Genomic DNA, 20389 nt, shown 5'->3' on the forward strand with positions numbered 1-20389 from the left:
TGCTTTGTGACAGGGGGAGAACTTTGTAGTGCTTCTTTGAAATGGCTTTTTTTTTTTTTAATGGTATATATAAGCAAAGATTATCTGCTAAGAGCAGAGGATAGTGGAAGGTTAGGGGGCAGGAGGGTGTCAGATGTGTGTGTTGGGCTCTCAACAAAGAATGGGAGAAGTGAAATAATCATAGTTGTTTTGGAGAGGGGGACAACACAGGAAGAATCCAGAGAAGTGACTGAGGTGACCATGCTGACTTGAGGCCATATGAGATTCATGGTTATGGATTCAAAGTAAGATTTATTAGGCAGCTTGTGGATTTTCCTCCAGCCATTGCTAGCTTTCAGTGCAGGTGAGGATATAGAAGACATTAAGAGTACTAAGTTCTTTCTTTTCTCTTTTTCTAATATATGTGATTTTTCCCCCCAGACCCCAAATGGGTCTAAACAAGGACAGACAAAATATGCAATGCAACCATTTAATGATGACATTTGTATTTTTACAGTATGCATAATTTCACTCCTGTGGTTAATTAGTAATGCAAGCTTATCTGTCTCAGATTTATATGAAATGCATGAATCTAAGTTAATAAAATTGGGGAATAGCAACAGCCCATTTAATCCCTCCTTAATGGCTTATGATCAGTCAGATGCAGGCAAGTGTTCTTTCAAAGCTTAAAACAAATTGATATGTAAATTGTGAGTGTGTTTATAAAGCTGGATAAATGGAACATTTTTTATGAAAATTCTTAAACAGAAGGTCACACACTTTGTGCAAACACATTCTTCCTTCAGTCAGTCTTCACTTTTAAGGGTTGGCTTTCCACTCCTTTAAGAATTTTATACTGCCCAAGAGAGTGGTTATTTTTCCTATTTTTGGAGATGGGGGGTTACTATTAAGTAAAACACAAATTATGAACGGCATGGCTCTTAGGAGAAAGGCTATATTTTGTTCCTGCTTCTGTAAAAATGCTACTTGTTTGAAGGGGAAACAATGGTAGTGTGACACACTACACTAGTGGCAGTGTGTCCCTTAATGTGGCAAAGTAACAAAATGAGCTGAAGAAGGAAGGAAAATTTTGCAGTTACACTCCACACCCCTGAATGTACTGAGTGAGGTCGCGGTTTTGACAATGGTTTCTCCATGCCACCCTGCAGAGAAAAGGGAAACACAAGCAAAGGTTAAAACATATCTGCATTGCAGTGCACATACTTAAATATCTTTGTGGGAACAAAATATCTTATCCATAAATATCATACAGCCTAGAACTAGACCTAGATACTGCTACTGATTAAGTGGAGATGAGTATACAAGGTGCTTTGCTCCTCCTCAGAGGGACCCATAGGGCACAGAATGCTGAACACAAATGTTGAGTTATGTGCATGGAACATTTATTTATAGCAAAAGTAGTTTCACATATAACAAGGAGGCCAACATGGGGTGCATGCGTGTAACTGTAGCAGCTCAGGAGGACTGCAAGTTCAAAGCCAGCTTTGAACTTGCAGTCCTCCTTAGCAACTTAGTGAGGCCCTGTCTCCAAATAAAAAATAAAAAAGGACTGGGGCTGTGTCCCTGTAGTATGCTGTTTTTAAGTCCTGTGGGTGTAAACTGAGGATGTTTATAGCAACACAATTTACAATAACTAAAGTGTGGATCCAATCTAGATGCCCTTCAGTAGATGAATGGATAAAGAAAATGTGGCATATATACACAATGGAATATTTATTACTCAGCATAAAAGAGAAAAAATCATGGCATTTGCAGATAAATGGATGGATTTGGAGAATATAATGCTAAGTGAAGTAGCCAAGCCCAAAAAACTAAATGCCAAATGTCTTTTCTGATATAAGGAACCTGATTCATAATGGGGATGTAGAGGGGGGCATAGGGGAAATAGACAAAGTTTAGATACGGAAAAGGGGAGGGAGGAGAAGGGAGGGAGAATGGGGGTGATAAAGAAGGTGGAATGAGACAAACATCATTACCGTAAGTACATATATGAAAACATGAATGGTGTGAATTTACTTTGTATTCAACCAGAGACATAAAAAAATTGTCCTCTATTTGTGTAATATAAATTGAATTGCATTCTGCTGTCATATATAACAAATTAGAATAAATTAAAAAAAAAAAAAAGGATTGGGTATGTGGATCAATGATTAAGTGTCCCTGGTTCTATCCCTTTTATACCTCACCCCCACAAAAAAAAAATAAAGATATGAAAGAACTAGTAGAGTGTGGAGAATATTTACAAATTCCTAAAATCAATGAGGAGTAAATAGGCAAGACTGTGAATCAGTTCGAGCAGATTGTCTCTTCTGATGGAGGTAATACATTGTGTCCCTTAGGCCCCAAAGGACAACTTTATATTCAGAAGGACTCTTTGAATTTTTTCTTTCACTGCATATATGAACAGCAGGGTAAAACAGTTTCCCCTTTCAAACCTTAAAACATACCATGCTCTAATGCCTTGTGGGTCACGGACAACCCTCTTTGCACAAGTCACGGCTTGAGAGATGTCATCTTGCAACAGAGCTGGAAGAGAGGTGGTGAGGCATGAAAAGGATGTTCTAGCAATTTCATTGGAAGTTTACACTTAGCCAGTTTTATTATGTTAGGCAGAGGAAAGCATACCAAGAAGTTCTTTTCCAAGAATTTATATATCTGTGATTGTTGTGAAAAACTTCCTTTTAATTCTTTTCCTTGTTGACATGAAATAACACATTGTTTCTCAGTTACTAAAGTTGTTGGAATTATTATTTTTTTAAAATATTCATTTTTTAGTTGTAGTTGGACACAATACCTTCATTTTATTTATTTTTATGTGGTGCTGAGGATCAAACCCAGGGCCTCTTACGTGCTAGGTCAGTGCTCTGCTGCTAGCCACAACCCTAACCCCTGGAATGATTAAGTAATATGGAAGAAAGGCCCCTATGCACACTGTGAAAAAAGACATGCCCAGAAATTTTTTACTCAGGAATTCTACCATTGATGATTTATCCCCCCAAAATAATAAGAGATCTTGGGATATGGCCCAGTGGCAAAATCACAAAAATGAGAAAGAATTTTATAAAAAGAGAAAGACAGAGAGAGAAAATGTATCAAAACTCTACACATGTATCCATAAAGCCATTTGTAACAATTCATGACAGGGAAAAGTAGAAACAACTTAATAGTGGAATTCTCTTCACCCTTTCAAATAATAATAACAGATTTGTATGTGATAAGTGCAAATTGTAGAGCAGGATATGTAATAAAATTTAATTTTTGTAAAAACATATTTGTATCTGGCTATGTATGTGTTTGATATAACTTTACATTTATATACATGTTGATTCTGAAAGAGTATGTAGTTATCCATGCTTATACATCTCTGGGTAGTAAGACTATGGATGCTATTTCATCTTGCTTTTATTTGCTACATGTTATTCAATGATCATAGATTATTATGTAATACAAATAATTTTAGGTAAATTAGCTAGATTAAAAATAAAATTCTAAAATTGATCTTCTCTTGGGAATTTTAACATTTAAAATTTTTTAAAAATATCAAGTCCACAATATGTATACACTATTTTATACACTAAAATTTGAACATGCTATTTCTATTTTCATGAGCTCAGGAGTCTAACACTCCCATACCTTATATATGTAATGCACCTTGTGAGTTATTTTTCTTATTAAAACACCATGTTTCATCCCAAGTACATAAATACATAAGGTAATGTTTTAGGTGTGTTAATGATTATTTAGGAATTGTATATTTTGGAGATTCAAGCTAGAGGATTTAAAAATAAAATGTCAACATTTCTAATTAATTTTAAAATCTCTCAGCAAAATGTACACATACATACAAAAAGAATCTATGGAAAGATGTCAATTATTGTTGAAAGTGTACAATATGCTAAGTGAATGTAGCCATTCATTATATGAAATCTAACTTTCTATATACATAGGACCTTTCATAATAACGCATAAAACAATCAAAAGGACCACACAATCAAAAGATCCCTAAGCCATTCTCAGTGAATACATGGAATGGCAAAGTTTTGGAAAAGCTTTAATAAGGCCATTAACAATAAATGAGCAGGCACTCTACCACTGAGCTAAATCCCTAGCCCTAGGTTTCTATACAGGGAATTTTAAGGATAACAATCACTTTCTAGAAGTTGAGATGGATTTTTTTCTAGCTCCCTGACAAACCCTTACAAGCTATTTGATTTGCTTGAACATCTGTTCTTGTAAATATATGCAGGTAGTTCTTGTGCCATCACTCAAATATTATCTAGTCTTACCATTGCAGGATATACCACAGGCATTAACTGCTCTTGGGGTTTTGCCATCATTACACCAGTAGTGGCTATTGATCTGGAATATCCCATAGTCAGTACTTTGGTCTCCAGGGTTGTAGTTTGTAGCTCTGGTGTTGTAACTACTCTCCCATTTGGCCAGACACACCCCTGAAAAGAAATAGTTTTTTTATAATAAATAGCAACACCAACTGATTTATATACTGTGTATCAAAACCAATTCTATGCAACTAATTGTATTTTACTAGTGATTTATTTTGTAAGTACAAGATGTGTTTAATTCATAAAATATGTTAACAGGTTAGGGTTGTTTTGTTGTTTGAGACAGGGTCTCACTGAGTTCCCAGGGTGGTCTCCTGGGCTCAAGTGATCCTCCCACCTCAGCCCCCCAAGTAGCTGGGACTACAGGTCTGAGCCACCATGCCTGCCTGCCTCAACACCTTTGTTATAGAGGGTTCCTAGGAAAATCCTTTTGTAGCACAAATCAGTTTATAAGAATGTGAAGCAAGATAAGTTACTTTTAAAAGTATTTAAATTGCTATTTTTCCACTGCTTTTACCTTCCCCTGTTCTCATCTCTCAGACAACATTGAGCCTAGAACAGAAAATGAGCGATTGAGAAGGTTGTACAAATTCAAAGCAGATACATAGGCTGATGGGAAAATGCTTTATTAGAAACAATTAAGGATTTTTCTGAGAGAGATTTTCTTGTAATACCTAAAGGTGAATTTGGATATCTTGAATTTGATATTTTTTAAATTTAAATTTAAATTTGGTTGAATCTTGAAACCAAGAATTATGGAATAGGAAAGGTATTCTGTGATTTTTGTTCAACCACCCATTCATGTACTTACTTGCTCATTCATTTACAAATAGCTGTGGAAGGGAAATATTTGAGGTCAATCTGAAAAGTACAGAGATTGGAGAATATGAAGTATGCTGTAAAGTAACTATTTGTCATGGCATGTTTGAATGTTGTGGAAGAAATTGAAAATTAATCAACTTAAAATGAATTATAAATCATTTTATGTTGGATTATAGAGATCTTTTTTATGTGATTTTTTATACCTTTATTTTATTTATTTATATGTGGTGCTGAGGATCAAACCCAGGGCCTTGCTAGGCGAGCGCTCTACCCATGAGCCACAATCTCAGCCCCGAGTTGTAGAGATCGTTATATAAATAGTGACGGGGTGGGGAATGAGAGGTCCTACCACCTTTTTCTGGAGAATCCAACATAATTTTGAAAGATTTTGCTATGAAACATACGCTGTCATAGTAAGGGGTTTGTTTTGTAGGCTTTTGTGGGATTGAACCCAGGGCGTTCTACCACTGAGCTACATCCTCAGCATGTTGGGTTTTGGAGACAGGATCTCACTAAGGTCTCCAGGCTGGCCTCAAACTTGAGATGCTCCTGCCTCAGGCACCAGAGTCGCTGGGAGTACACATGTGGGCCATGGTGGCTGGCATGGCAGAATAATTTTTTAAAAAAGAAAAATAACTGTGTACTCTAGGCTGAGAACCTGAGTTCCAAACAGGTCCTTCAGTGTGTTTTTTGGTTAGTGTATGTGGGCGATTGAATCAGAGGCAACTGCCCACCTAGTGGCACTAGCAGAGGACATCAGGTCCTGTTGGACTCAGAATGGTATAGAATCTTTCCCTCCCATGCCCACATCCCTTCACCTGCTATCTCTAATTCTAGAGGACCAAAATGATATTTTCAACCATTGTAAAAACAATGAGGAAGACCCAACTTACAGTTTGCCAGGCTGATTCCACGGTAGCCATCCATTCCAAGTCTTTTTAGAGTTCTGGCCAACTCACACCTTTCATAGACTTTGCCCTGGACTATAACAGAAAGGAGAAGAAGCCCCAGAATCAGAAAAGCCTTCATGTTGATGGGAAAGTCAGACCACTAGGCTGAGCTAGGGAAGCTGGCCCCAGTATTTAATGTCTTGGAACTTCCTTCTTTTTCTAGTGGTTAGGGGCTACGCCCTTGGAGCTGTGTGCAGAACAGGAACTACTTAGTGATTTGTCTCTATTTAAGGTCTTTTTATTTTATTTTTATTATGTTTGAAGACAGAGATTGGGATGTTCTGAGAATTATCCTATAGGAAAATAAAGTCACAATATTGTTTAAATTCTCTTTATGAAGTTGAGCAAGTATAAAGAAAGAGAAACAACTGTTTTTGTACAGCTTAAAATCAGCTGTGGTTTTTGAATTTCTTTAATTCTTTCTTTTTTTAAAAAAAATAGTTTTTTAGTTGTAGTGGGACACACAGTATCTTTGTTTATTGATTTTTTTTTTAATGTTTTTGCTGAGGATTGAACCTGTGAATCACACATGCTAGGCAGGCACTCTGCCACTGAGCTACAGCCCCAGCCCCTTTCTTTTTATTCAATTGTTTTGTGTACTTTCACTATTTTTAATAATCTTTTTCACTTAAAATTATTTTATGTATACTTTTCACAAAATGGACATGACACATATTCCTGTCATATCTCTCTCTCTCTCTTTTTGTACCAGGGTATGAACTCAGAGGCACTCATCCACTGAGCCATATCCCCAGCCCAATTTTTGTATTTTATTTAGAGACAGAGTCTCATGAGTTTCTTAGCACCTTGCGGTTGCTGGGGCTGGCTTTGAACTCATAATCCTCCTGTCTCAGTCTCTGGATCTGTGAGGATAACAGGCGTGTACCACTGTGCCTGGCTGTACCTATCATCTTAATGGTTATACAGCAGGATGCCATGTTGCTCACCTAGTTTCCTACTGTGGTATTTTTGTTACTTTTATAAATTACACACACACACATACACACTCATACACACACATGTATATGTAAATTTAAACTTGATTGCTTTAAATTGCACATTTAATATCACAAAAAGCTCTACAATGCCTGCTTTCCCCATGTTGATCATAAAGTCCTCCTGGTAAGAAAATGAAAATTTTATCACATCCGTCAGCTATACTGAAAAAACAATGGATAATTTACACATCAAATCTTCATCCGGAACATTTTACAAAATACATACTCTGGTACACATCTGAATTCATCCTATAATTGGACTTTAAAAAGTCATTAAAGAAAAGGAAAAAAACTCTAACTTAACACTGACAAGCCTAGGAAATAATGCTGATGGCAAGGGAGAAAGAGCTTTAAATGTTGAATGCAACTTAGGTAAAGGAGATGAAGAAATTACTTGTTGAATGTATATTTAAATGTATCTGTTAGTAAGAGTTTTCTTTCTTTCTTCTTTTTTCTTTTTTGTAGTTGTTAATGGACTCATGCCTTTATTTTATTTGTTTATTTTTATGTGGTGCTAATCATTGAACCTAGTACTTCACACCTGCTAGGCAAGTGCTCTGCCACTGAGCTACAGCCCCAGCCCCGAGAGTTTTGTTTTTAATGAATTTCAATAAGGTGGACAAGTCTTTTGTCTCTTGTGGTTTCTGTCTTCACACCTGTGAAATCTTGACTAAAGAAACTGAATCATGGGACTTGACATTTAGGAAAAAGTATAACACTGAGGACAAGGGGAAATGACGTCAATATTTTCTTAATGTTCCTAAGATTATAACAAATCAATCACATTAAAGAAGAATATCAAGGATAATATGTTGGATTTCACATTGCTTATGTTTTATGAGTTAGTTATGTACAATATCTCAATGACAAAAATAAAAATTCAATGTAGACTCTCTTGAGAAACTTAAAAAAGTAAATGTTAGCCTCAATTAGTTTTTTTTTTTTTTTTTTTGTGTGTGTGTGTGTATGTGTGTGTGTGTGTGTGTGTTGGTATCTGGGATTGAACCCATGGGCAATTAACCACCGAGCCACATCCCCAACTCTTTTAATTTTTTTTTATTTTGAGACAGAGTCTTGCTAAGTTGCTGAGGCTGGTTTTAACTTGTGATCTTCTTGCCTCAGCCTCCCAAGGTGTTGGGATGACAGGAATGGGCTACCAGGCCTGGCTCAATTAATTTTTAAAAATTTTTTATATTTAGTTGTAATTGGACACAATACCTTTATTTTATTTACTTATTTATATGTGGTGCTGGGGATTGAACCCAGGGCCTTGCACATGCTAGGTTAGCGCTCTACCCCACTGAGCCACAACCCCAGGCTTCCATTAGTTTTTAAATTTGGGAAATGGTATAATATATATTTTGGGGCATCCATGATAGAAACCATTGAAATTATTCAGACTTCTATTTCTACTTTTAGCATATCCTTGATGTACTCTGGGGTAACTCTAAAAACTAAAAAGAATGCCAGAATTGAAGTGAGAATCAAGGGGAAATGGAAAGAAGATGGGAGGATAATGAAATTGTCTAGTAACAACAAACATGATTTTTAAGGTTTCCTCGCAAATATTACCAGATGATATATTTTAGCTCAATGGCATTGGGCTACTGGAAGTGACCAGAAAAATGAGTAGAGTGTCCTAATGGGTTCCTGTTAGGTTTTCAACTGAACTGTGATTTGAACGGCCCACTAATGAAGGGCTGATGACACAGCCTGGCTTGGTAAGGCTGGCTGTGGGGGACTTACTGCCTGTTCTTCTCTCTTTCTTTCAAAATTTCTCTTGAATGGAACTGGAGACTCTCATGCTAAGTGAAATAAGCCAAAAATCAAAGGCCTAATGTTCTCTCTGATATCTCTGATATGTGGATGTGACTGACAATGAGGGGTGGTGGCAGGGGGTGGGGTGATGCTCACCTGTCTTGACAGGAGGGAATGGAGGGAGGGGAGGGGGGATGGGAATGGGAAAGACAGTAGAATGTACTGGACATAACTTTCCTATGTTCACATCTGAATAAACGACCAGTGTAATTTCACATCATGTAAAACCACACGAGTGTGGAGTTATACTCCATGCATGTATGATATGTCAAAATACATTCTACTGTCATGTATAACTAAAAGAATAAATTAAAAAATTAAAAAATAATAAAAGACTTCTCTTAAAGGTTTAGGAACCTCTAACAGTCAGCAGAACAAAAACTCATCAGATTATAAAATTAACAAAAGAGTAATTCTGCAAATGGCTTAATCATGAGCATGTTATCCGTCATCTTTTTTTTTTTTTTTGAGACAGGGAGTATGGACTTAAGTATAAATAAAACTCTTGTATATTTTAAATGTTTCTTTCACTTATCTGAAGGGTTTTTGAAAAAATCTCAGCTTTAAAATATCCTTTATTGACCATTAAAAATTACCCCTTCTTTTAGTCTTTTTTTATGATACTGTTGAAGACTACCCAGCAGTGAGAGTAGTCAAAAGTTTCAGGAGCATTTTGGAAGAGACACATTGAGTCTGGAAAGAAATATTTTATTTTAAGATGTCTATTTTATCATTGAGATGTATTCTCAAAGCAAATCTTCTCTAAGATACTTAAGTACTCAGGATAGGACACATTGACTTATTAAAAATTACAAAGACTAAGGAAAGTGAGCACAATTCAATAAAACTACAACTCAGCATTCCAATATTTCCACAAGGTATCTATCTTCACTATGAAATGCAAAAAGACTAGTAATATTTGAGTGAAATGATCTCTAATCTGTATATTACACTCATGTGCCCAAATGGAAGACTATGGGAAAGACGTACAGAGAGCTGCACCCCAGGACTATTTTGTCCAAGCTTAAAAATTTTAATTGAGGGCAAGGCAAGGATGAAGGATGGGTATAGATTAGGCTCTACATGCAAACAACAAAACAAAACAAAACAAAAAACAAAAACCAGAAAAACAACAATAAAACAAAAGCAAACAATCAAACAAAATCCAAAACAAAAAACATCAAATTAAAATACTTTAAGAAGATTGTTTTATTTTATTTTTTTATTTAAAAAAAATTTTTTTAGTTATACATGGACATGATATCTTCATTTTGTTTATTTTATTTTAATGTGATGCTGAGGATTGAACCCAGTACCTCACATGTACAAGGCAAGCGCCCCAGCCCCAGCCTGCAGCGGATTGTTTTAGATGTTTATTTGATACAAAAATGTAGTCAGCTAGCATAAATTATTTCTTTTCATTACAAAAACTCCACATATTAAGGATTGAACAATTGGGGGAAAACAAATCTAGAAACGTTTTTATTTTATTTTTTGCCTGAGCACTAAACCCACTAAAAAGGCTCTACAAAAGAGCCTTGAGAATATCATACTCTGCAGTGAAACTACTTCAGTTCTTCCACAAAGTGCTCATCTATTGAAAGCAAATTCTGCTTAATACAAACTCTATAGGCTTTTCTTTTTCTTTTTTAAAATATTTTTAGTTGTAGATGGACACAAATCCTCTGTTTTTATTTATTTATTTTTATATGGTGCTGAGGATTGAACCCATAGTTTCACATGTGCCAGAAAGTGCTCTGCCACTGAGTTAGAACCCCAGCCCACCTCTGTTGGCCTTTCTAATGAAGGATCATTTGCAAGCAGCAAATATCCCAAGCTTTATGTTGTTAAAAATCACCACCGGGCTGGGGAATGTGGCTCAAGCGGTAGCGCGCTTGCCTGGCATGCATGAGGTTCGATCCTCAGCACCACATACAAACAAAGATGTTGTGTCCACCAAAAACTAAAAAATAAATATTAAAAAATTCTCTCTCTCTCTCTCTCTCAAAAAAAAAAAAAAAAAAAAAAAAAAAATCACCACCATCCCAAATGTTTCCCAGTCCTGTCGGTCAACCTGTTTGGTCTCTTTGGGTTTTGATGCTATTGCTTTAGAGCAATTGGTTAGCTGACTGTCTTCAAATACTTCTGTGCCATCTTCAAATACTTCCAGAACCAGATCTGCTGTGTGGAGAGTCCTTTCCACCTGCCAGTGTCTGTCTACAAACTGGAACATCCCTTTGATGAGACTGGTGTGTTGCATAATGGGAACACTGGAAATTTTTTCTTCTAAATCCATCCCCTATGTCCCTGTACTCACATTGTGGGTTTGCAGAACAATCATCTCTTGTCCACGTACAGCCAGTTTCATCTCCTCTGTGAGATGGACCACTTTTTTGATCATGAGAAAACCTGTGATCTTCATCATTACTCAGTAGTCAACATGACTGTAATGTCTACTTAGCTTCCTTCACCAGGTTTGTCTAGTAGTGGTGGTTCCTTTGGCACAACACTACTATCTGGTAGCCACCACTGGGGAGACTTGGAGAAGGTACTGGTTCTCCTGGAAGTTTTTCATAATCATAGGGTCCCTCAGAGCATATTCCATCCTTCTCTGAGCCACCTCTCTGGGTTGCTGGGAGATGTGTGAAGATAGTCCTCTGCTCACCACCACTATCCCATGCTTTATATTGTTAAAAATCAGTGATTCCCTATCTTAAATAAGGCTCATGGAACAACTTTCCTATCTCCACTTCCACAATGCTTTGCCTCCTGTTCCATGTTAGAACATAAGAGGTCACTTATAAAGCAATAGGACTTTAACACTGAAACCTACAGAAACACATTTATCCAACCAAGTGCTACCTTCAAAGATAATCATGTCAGGAGGCTCAACACACTCTTAGCATATGAACAAACACTACCTGAATTCAGAAAGAACTGTGCTCTGGATCTGCCTAGGAAGAAAAGATTCTGAGCCACATCAAGGTTATCACTTTGTGGTTACCCTTATTTTGCATGAGTGAAAGTTTCTTTCTGCTTGACCTTTAATGGTTACTAGTTTTGGCTGTGAATGAGTGTTTGAGAAGCCTGTTCAAAAATAAAAAAAATAATCACATTGTTCAGACAAGGCCTACCTTTGAGTGTTTAATAATAAAGAGTGAGACAGATTTGGGGGACCCAAAGAAAATGAAAATGGTTCAAAGAGATAGTCTCTGGTCCCCTTTGTATCCTTTTTCACTCACTTGAGAATACCCAGCTGTGGGCTGGGGATGTGGCCCAGTGGTAGGGCACTTGCCTAGCACTGTGAGAGGCCCTGAGTTTAGTCCCCAGTACTGGAAAAAACAAAACAGAACATCCATTATTATCTGTCTTGGTTTAAGCCTTCTGCTGATGAGGTTAATTTTTCTTTTCAAGTGTTTGAACAATTATGGACTTACATGTTTTGAGGATAGAATAAGCAAATATTTGCTTGCCACCAACAGCCAAACTGATAGCCATGATACCCTGCCTGATATATTGTGACTACTTCAAAGGGAAGAAGTGTTTACACCCCTATGCCCCAGGTCTTTTTATTTTTTATGTCAGGGAACACTCTTCGACTGAGCTACATCCACACTCCTTTAGCTGGGACGGGAGTTAAAACATCAAATTAAAATACTTTAAGCAGATTGTTTTATTTTATTTAAAAAAATTTTTTTTAGTTATACATGGACATGATATCTTCATTTTGTTTATTTTATTTTAATGTGGTGCTGAGGATTGAACCCAGTACCTCACATGAACAAGGCAAGCACTCTGTATAACATTCAATTAATACTGTTATTATTTCAATTAAAATAATGAGCAAGCTATTTAAAAATAAAAGAGCAAGTAGGCATGATGGGGCAGAGAATTTTTCCCCAGAAGTTCTGTATATTCTGCATGTTTTACTTGATGAAATATGAGTCTCTTGTCTTTTCAGAAAAGATGTCATTAGATCCCAGACAATTTTATCCTATTCCAATCGATAATAATTTATTAATTATTCACAATTCAGAATTTTGTCTTTATTTTTTCCTACAATTGAGAAAAAATAATTAATTATGGTGAATGTTGGGGACTTCAGGACTGGGAAATAGGAGATGAGGAAGGATCTCACAGACTTTGACTATTCCCCAAAACTAAGTCATCTTTAAAGCAAATCTTTGCCACAATTTATGATATTGTTAGAATGTTCAATGGGATAGCACCATCTCACATCTCTTGCACATCCCATGAAAATATCACCCAAAGAAGATTTAAAAGGCACAAGTCAACAAGGGCCATGAAAGGCAGAATCGATGACGATGAGAAATGTAGTACAATTTTATAATCCAGAGGGTGAAGGGCAATTTAGGATAATGGGTCTAGCTGACACGTGAGTGCCTGTAGAAGGGGACTTCAATACAAAGCAAGGTGACTGTTTTCCTAGAACTGGGAAAAGACTGAGGCAACTCTGAGGCAGGAGTGAATGGCAGGTCTATGAACAGGAAGACTGGTTGTCAGTCCATGTGGAGCAGTTCAACTCTCAGTGTTCTCCCTCAGGCCAGGACCAGAGCTGGCTCTTTCTTCTCAGCCTGAGGGGAAGAAGGATGGGAAGATCAGGGAGAAAGTAAGACCGTGTGTGTGTGTGTGTGTGTGTGTGTGTGTGTGTGTGTGTGTGTTTCTCTCTCTCTCTCTCTTTTATTGTGGTACTAGGGATCAAACCCAGGGTCTCCTGCCTGCTAGCCAAGCTGCTTTACCACTGAGGTATTGTGCCCACCAGCCCAATTCAATGCTTTTAACAAGTGGAAAAACTATCCTTTCTGAAGTTGTAATTTGTTGAGGAGATATTAATACAATGGTTGTCCCTTATTCCTGAGGGATATATTCCAAAACCCCAGGTGGCTATCTGAAACCACAGGCAGTACAGAACCCTGTACATACTATGTTTTTTATTTTATTGGCTATTGATGACAAAGCTTAATTTATAAATTATAAATACATGAATTAGACACAGTAGACTAACAATAACTAAAAATTAAATTGAACAATTACTGTATTAAGTAAAATAAGGAGCTTGAACATAAGCACTTGGATACTCTCACAGCTAATCTGGTAGCCGAGTTGGCTACTAAATGAGTAATGATCAGGAGGCAATAAAGGATGGTGCAACAAAGAAAGACTTATGTTCCATACAGGGCAGAGCAGGTCAGTGGGAGATTTCATCACACACTTCCCTATGGCATGCAATTCAAAATGTATCAATTGTTTCATTCTGGAACTTTCACTTAATATTTCTGGGTCACAGTTGACCATGATAACTGAAACAATGGAGAATAAAATCGTGGACAAGAGGGGACACCATAAATGAATAAGTAAAATTTTTTGCATATCAAATTGTTATAGGCTTGAGCCCTGGGACATTCACACATTCAGTAATGGAATAGCAGAGGGCCTGTGGCTCAATGGTAGAGCCCTTGATTAGCACGTGGGAAACATGGAGTTTGATCCTCAGCACCACATAAAAATAAATAAATTAATTAAAGGTATTGTGTCCCTCTACAACTAAAAATATTTTAAAAAGGAATGAAATAGCAGAGAGAGAATGGGAAAGAGGAACTGAGAAGGAGCAGCCTATGAAGTCGGATGTAAGCAAGAAGGTGAGAGAGAAAAAGCTTCTAGTGATATGAAGTGGTTCACTTAGCTAAATGCTGATGAGAGATCAAGCAGAGAGCAGATGATCACTGGAATTGTACCCAGGTCATGGGAGAAGTCCTAGGGCAGCAGACGTGGCTGAGTGAGACAGAAGCCAGACTGGAAAGAGCTGAAGAGAAATGGGAGGTGGGGATGTGCTTCTCCCCTAGAAGTCCCACCATGGAGAGAGCAGATGCTGAGGTTGTACTTGGAGGGTGGTGTAGGGTCAGTGGAATGTTGTTTGTACGATGGGAGAATGCTGGGGGGCCCTTTGCACAATGATGGAGGTGATGGAGCAGAGAGGGAGAAGCTCAGCCTAGCTGGGAGTTGTGAGGCATGGGACAGAGGCTGCATGTGGAGATGCTGCCTTTGCCAGGAGCAAAGGCCCTTCATCCCAGAAACAGTGGGAAGGAAGGAAGGATCAGTGAGGGGAAGGTGTGACTGCTGATTTGTGACAGGGGGAGAACTTTGTAGTGCTTCTTTGAAATGGCTTTTTTTTTTTTTAATGGTATATATAAGCAAAGATTATCTGCTAAGAGCAGAGGATAGTGGAAGGTTAGGGGGCAGAGAGGGTGTCAGATGTGTGTGTTGGGCTCTCAACAAAGAATGGGAGAAGTGAAATAATCATAGTTGTTTTGGAGAGGGGGACAACACAGGAAGAATCCAGAGAAGTGACTGAGGTGACCATGCTGACTTGAGGCCATATGAGATTCATGGTTATGGATTCAAAGTAAGATTTATTAGGCAGCTTGTGGATTTTCCTCCAGCCATTGCTAGCTTTCAGTGCAGGTGAGGATATAGAAGACATTAAGAGTACCAAGTTCTTTCTTTTCTCTTTTTCTAATATATATGATTTTTTCCCCCCAGACTCCAAATGGGTCTAAACAAGGACAGACAAAATATGCAATGCAACCATTTAATGATGACATTTGTATTTTTACAGTATGCATAATTTCACTCCTGTGGTTAATTAGTAATGCAAGCTTATCTGTCTCAGATTTAGGTGAAATGCATGAATCTAAGTTAATAAAATTGGGGAACATCAACAGCCCATTTAAATTCCTCCTTAATGGCTTATGATCAGTCAGATGCAGGTAAGTGTTCTTTCAAAGCTTAAAACAGATTGATATATAAATTGTGAGTCTGTTTGTAAAGCTGCATAAATGGAAAATTCTTAAACCAAATGTCACACACTTTATGCAAACACATTTTTCCTTCGGTCAGTCTTCACTTTAGGCATTGGCTTTCCAATCCTTTAAGAATTTTATATTGCCCAAGAGAGTGGTTAATTTTCCTGTTTTTGGAGATAACTGTATAGATGGAAGGCATTGGGTGCTACACAGTTTGGATGTTGCCTAAATTCCAGTGGTTTTTAGATAGCCTTTTTTGTATTGTTGTCTAATATTGGGAAATACTGGTATCATTTAAGATTAAGTCTTGATTATATCTTTAAAAAAAAACTGAATGTACTGTAGATTATTTGATAATCAAGGTTGTAGGTAAGTTTTTCACCAGCATTAGCTTTATTAGTAAGCTGAAAATGGGGGGTTACTATTAAGTAAAACACAAATTATGAACGGCATGGCTCTTAGGAGAAAGGCTATATTTTGTTCCTGCTTCTGTAAAAATGCTACTTGTTTGAAGGGGAAACAATGGTAGTGTGACACACTACACTAGTGGCAGTGTGTCCCTTAATGTGGCAAAGTAACAAAATGAGCTGAAGAAGAAGGAAAATTTTGCAGTTACACTCCACAGCCCTGAATGTACTGAGAGAGGTTGCGATTTTGACAATGATTTCTCCATGCCACCCTGCAGAGAAAAGGGAAACACAAACAAAGGTTAAAACATATCTGCATTGTAGTGTACATACTCAATTCCTTTTGTGGGAGCAAAAAATCCTATCCATAAATATCATACAGGCTACAACTAGACCCAGGTACTGCTACTGATTAAGTGGAGATGAGTATACAAGATGCTTTGCTCATCCTCAGAGGCCTCCATAGGGCACAGAATGCTGAACACAAATGTTGAATTATGTGCATGGCCCATTTACTTATTCCACAAATTGTTTCAAATATGACAAGGAGGCCGACATGGGGTGCATGACTGTAACTGTAGCAGCTCAGGAGGCTGAGGCAGGAGGACTGCAAGTTCAAAGCCAGCCTTAGCAATTTAGTGAGGTCCTGTCTCCAAATAAAAAATAAAAACGGACTGGGGCTGTGGATCAGTGGTTAAGTTTCCTGGTTCTATCTCTTATACAAACCTCCCACTTTCCCCCCAAAAAAAGATATGACAAGGAACTAGTAGAGTGTGGAGAATATTTAAAACTTTAGAAATCCCTAAAATCTATAGAGGAGTAAATGGACAAGACTGTGAATCAGTTCAAGCTGATTGTCTCTTCTGAAGGAGGTAATACATTGTGTCCCTTAGGCCTCAAAGGGCAACTTTACATTCAGAATAACACTTAGGTCTTTGATTTTTTTCCTCTCACTGCATATATGAACAGTAGAGTAAAACAGTTTCCCCTTTCAAACCTTAAAACATACCATGCTCTAATGCCTTGTGGGTCACGGACAACCCTCTTTGCGCAAGTCACGGCTTGAGAGATGTCATCTTGCAACAGAGCTGGAAGAGAGGTGATGAGACATGAAAAGGATGTTCTAACAATTTCCTTGGAAGTTTACACTTAGCCAGTTTATTATGTTAGGCAGAGGAAAGCATACCACGCCAAGAATTTATATATCTGTGTTTGTTGGGAAAACTTCCTCTTAATTTGTTTTGTTATTGACGTGAAATAACACAGTGTTTCTCAATTACTAAAGTTGTTGGAGACCTGGAATTATTAATTAATATGGAAGAAAGTCCTCTTTGCATACTGTGAAAAAATACATGCCCCGAAATTTTTTACTCAGCAATTCTACCACTGATGTTATATCCCAAAGAAATAATAAAAAGTCTGGGAATATGTCTCAGTGGCAATATGCACAAAAGTTAAAAAGAATTGAGAGAGAGAGAAATATATTGAAACCCCTTACATGTATCCATAAAGCCATTTGTAGCAATTCCTAAAAGGGAAAAGTGGAAACAGCCTAACAGTGGATTCTCTCTCCCTTTCAAAAAATCACATTGATATGGAAATAATTTATGTGAATAGATGATATTTGTAGAGCAAGGTGTATAATAAAATTTAATTTTTGTAAAAACACAGTTGTATCTGGCTATGTATATGTTTAATATAACTTTACATGTTGAAATACATTCAGAAAGAATATGCACCAAAAATTATCCATGGTTATAAATCTCTGGGTAGTAAGACTGTGCATGCTATTTCACCTTGCTTATATTTTTCTAAATATTATTCAATGACCATAGATTATTATACAATACAAAAGCAATTTTTAAGTAAATCAGCTAAGTTAAAAATAATTTTATAAAATTGATTTTCTCTTGGGAATTTTAACATTTAATATTTTTAAAATATCAAGTCTGCAATATGTATGCACTATTTTATACACTAAAATTTGTACATGCTATTTCTATTTTCATGAGTTCAAGAGTCTAATACTCTCATACCTTATATATGTAACAAACCTTGAGAGTTCTTTTTCTTATTAAAACACAATGTTTCATCCCAAGTATATAAATACATGAGGTAATATTTTAGGTGTGATAATGATTATTTAGGAATTGTGTATTTTGGAGATTCAAGCTAGAGGATTTAGAAATAAAATATCAACATTTCTAATTCACCTTAAAATCTCTCAGCAAAATGTATAAATAACAAGAAGAATCTATGGAAAGATGTCAATTATTGTTGAAAGTGTACAGTCATCTGGATATTCATTATATGAAAATCTAACTTTCTACATACATAGGACCTTTCATAATAACGCATAAAACAATCAAAAGGATCACACAATCAAAAGATCCCTAAGCCATTCTCAGTGAATACATGGAATGGCAAAGTTTTAGAAAAGCTTCAATAAGGCCATTAACAATAAATGAGCAGGCACTCCACCACTGAGCTAAATCCCCAGCTCTGTTTCTATTCAGGGAATTTTTGAGGATAACAATCACTTTCTAGAAGTTGAGATGGACTTTTTCTAGCTCCCTGACAAAAACCCTTCAAGGCTATTTGATTTGTTTGAACATCTGTTCTTGTAAATATATGCAGGTAGTTCTTGTGCCATCACTCAAATATTATCTAGTCTTACCATTGCAGGATATACCACAGGCATTAACTGCTCTTGGGGTTTTGCCATCATTACACCAGTAGTGGCTATTGATCTGGAATATCCCATAGTCAGTACTTTGGTCTCCAGGGTTGTAGTTTGTAGCTCTGGTGTTGTAACTACTCTCCCATTGGGCCAGACACACCCCTGAAAAGAAATAGTTTTTTGTAATAAATAGCAACACCAACTGATTTATATACTGTGTATCAAAACCAATTCTATGCAACTAATTGTATTTTTTCTAGAGACTTACTTTGTAAGTACAAGATGTATTTAATTGATAAAATATCAGTAACAGGTTAGGGTTGTTTTGTTGTTTGAGACAGGGTCTCACTGGGTTCCCAGGGTGGTCTCCTGTCTCAAGTGATCCTTCCACCTCAGCCTCCCAAGTAGCTGGGACTACAGGTCTGAGCCACCATGCCTGCCTGCCTCAATACCTTTGTTATAGAGGGTCCCTAGGAGTATCCTTTTATAGCTCAAATCAGTTTATAAGACTGTGAAGCAAGATAAGGTACTTTTAAAAATCTTTAAATTGCTATTTTTCCATCGCTTTTGCCTTCCCCTTGTTCTCATCTCTCAGACAACACTGAGCCTAGAACAGAAAATGGAGCTGTTGAGAAGGTTGTACAAATTCATAGCAGATACACAGCTGATGGGAAAATGCTTTATTAGAAACATTTAAGGATTTTTCTGAGAGAGATTTTCTTGTAATACCTAAAGGTGAATTTGGATGTTAAGTTTGAATCTTGAAACCAAGAATTATGGAATAGGAAAGGCTATTCCGTGATTTTGTTCAACCACCCATTCATGTACTTACTTGCTCATTCATTTACAAATAGCTGTGGAAGGGGAAATGTTTGAGGTCAATCTGAGAAGTACAGAGATTGGAGAATCTGGAGTATGCTATACAGTAACTTTTCGTCATGGCATGTTTTGAATGTTGTGCAAGAAAATGAAGATTAATCAACTTAAAATGAATAATACCCATATCCCTTCAGCAGGTATCTAATTCTAGAGGACCAAAATGATGTTTTCAATCATTGTAAAAACAATGAGGAAAACCCAACTTACAGTTTGCCAGGCTGATTCCGAGGTAGCCATCCATTCCAAGTCTTTTTAGAGTTCTGGCCAACTCACACCTTTCATAGACCTTGCCCTGGACTATGACAGAAAGGAGAAGAAGCCCCAGAATCAGAAAAGCGTTCATGTTGATGGGAAAGTCAGACCACTAAGCTTACCTAGGGAAGCTGGCCTCAGTATTTAACATCTTAGAACTTCCTTCTTCTATCCATTGGTCTTCCTTCTTCTCCAAAGGGCTACTATAACTTTGGAGCTGTGTGCAGAGCAGGAACTACTTATTGGTTCACCACCCTTGAATTTTTTTTTTTTAATGTTTGAAGAGAGATATTATGATGTTCTGAGAATTAATCTACAAGAAAATAAAGTCATGATGTTGTTTAAAGCTTTGGCTCAGGAAGAATTGGGAAAACAGCACCATTTCCAAGACAGGAAATTCAATTTCACTATGAATT

The 20389-nt window shown here is 37.0% G+C and overlaps 2 protein-coding genes across 2 annotated transcripts; both read right to left on the reverse strand.

Moving 5' to 3' along the window:
• Nucleotides 1-455: 455 nt before the first annotated feature.
• LOC114083867 (lysozyme C) lies at nucleotides 456-6231 on the reverse strand. Its single transcript, XM_071609696.1, has 4 exons — nucleotides 6059-6231; nucleotides 4287-4451; nucleotides 2448-2526; nucleotides 456-1142 (listed from the first exon to the last, which is right to left on the reverse strand). The coding sequence occupies exons 1-4, from the start codon at nucleotides 6192-6194 to the stop codon at nucleotides 1076-1078; spliced, it is 447 nt and encodes a 148-aa protein (XP_071465797.1). The 5' UTR covers nucleotides 6195-6231; the 3' UTR covers nucleotides 456-1075.
• Nucleotides 6232-16207: 9976 nt separating this feature from the next.
• On the reverse strand, nucleotides 16208-20071 carry LOC114082680 (lysozyme C-like). The gene is made up of 4 exons (XM_027923819.2): nucleotides 19929-20071; nucleotides 18840-19004; nucleotides 17172-17250; nucleotides 16208-16434 (listed from the first exon to the last, which is right to left on the reverse strand). The coding sequence occupies exons 1-4, from the start codon at nucleotides 20062-20064 to the stop codon at nucleotides 16368-16370; spliced, it is 447 nt and encodes a 148-aa protein (XP_027779620.1). The 5' UTR covers nucleotides 20065-20071; the 3' UTR covers nucleotides 16208-16367.
• Between the last annotated feature and the right edge of the window lie 318 nt (nucleotides 20072-20389).

This window comes from Marmota flaviventris, chromosome 3, assembly GCF_047511675.1.
Source record: "Marmota flaviventris isolate mMarFla1 chromosome 3, mMarFla1.hap1, whole genome shotgun sequence".
Classification (NCBI taxonomy): domain Eukaryota; kingdom Metazoa; phylum Chordata; class Mammalia; order Rodentia; family Sciuridae; genus Marmota; species Marmota flaviventris.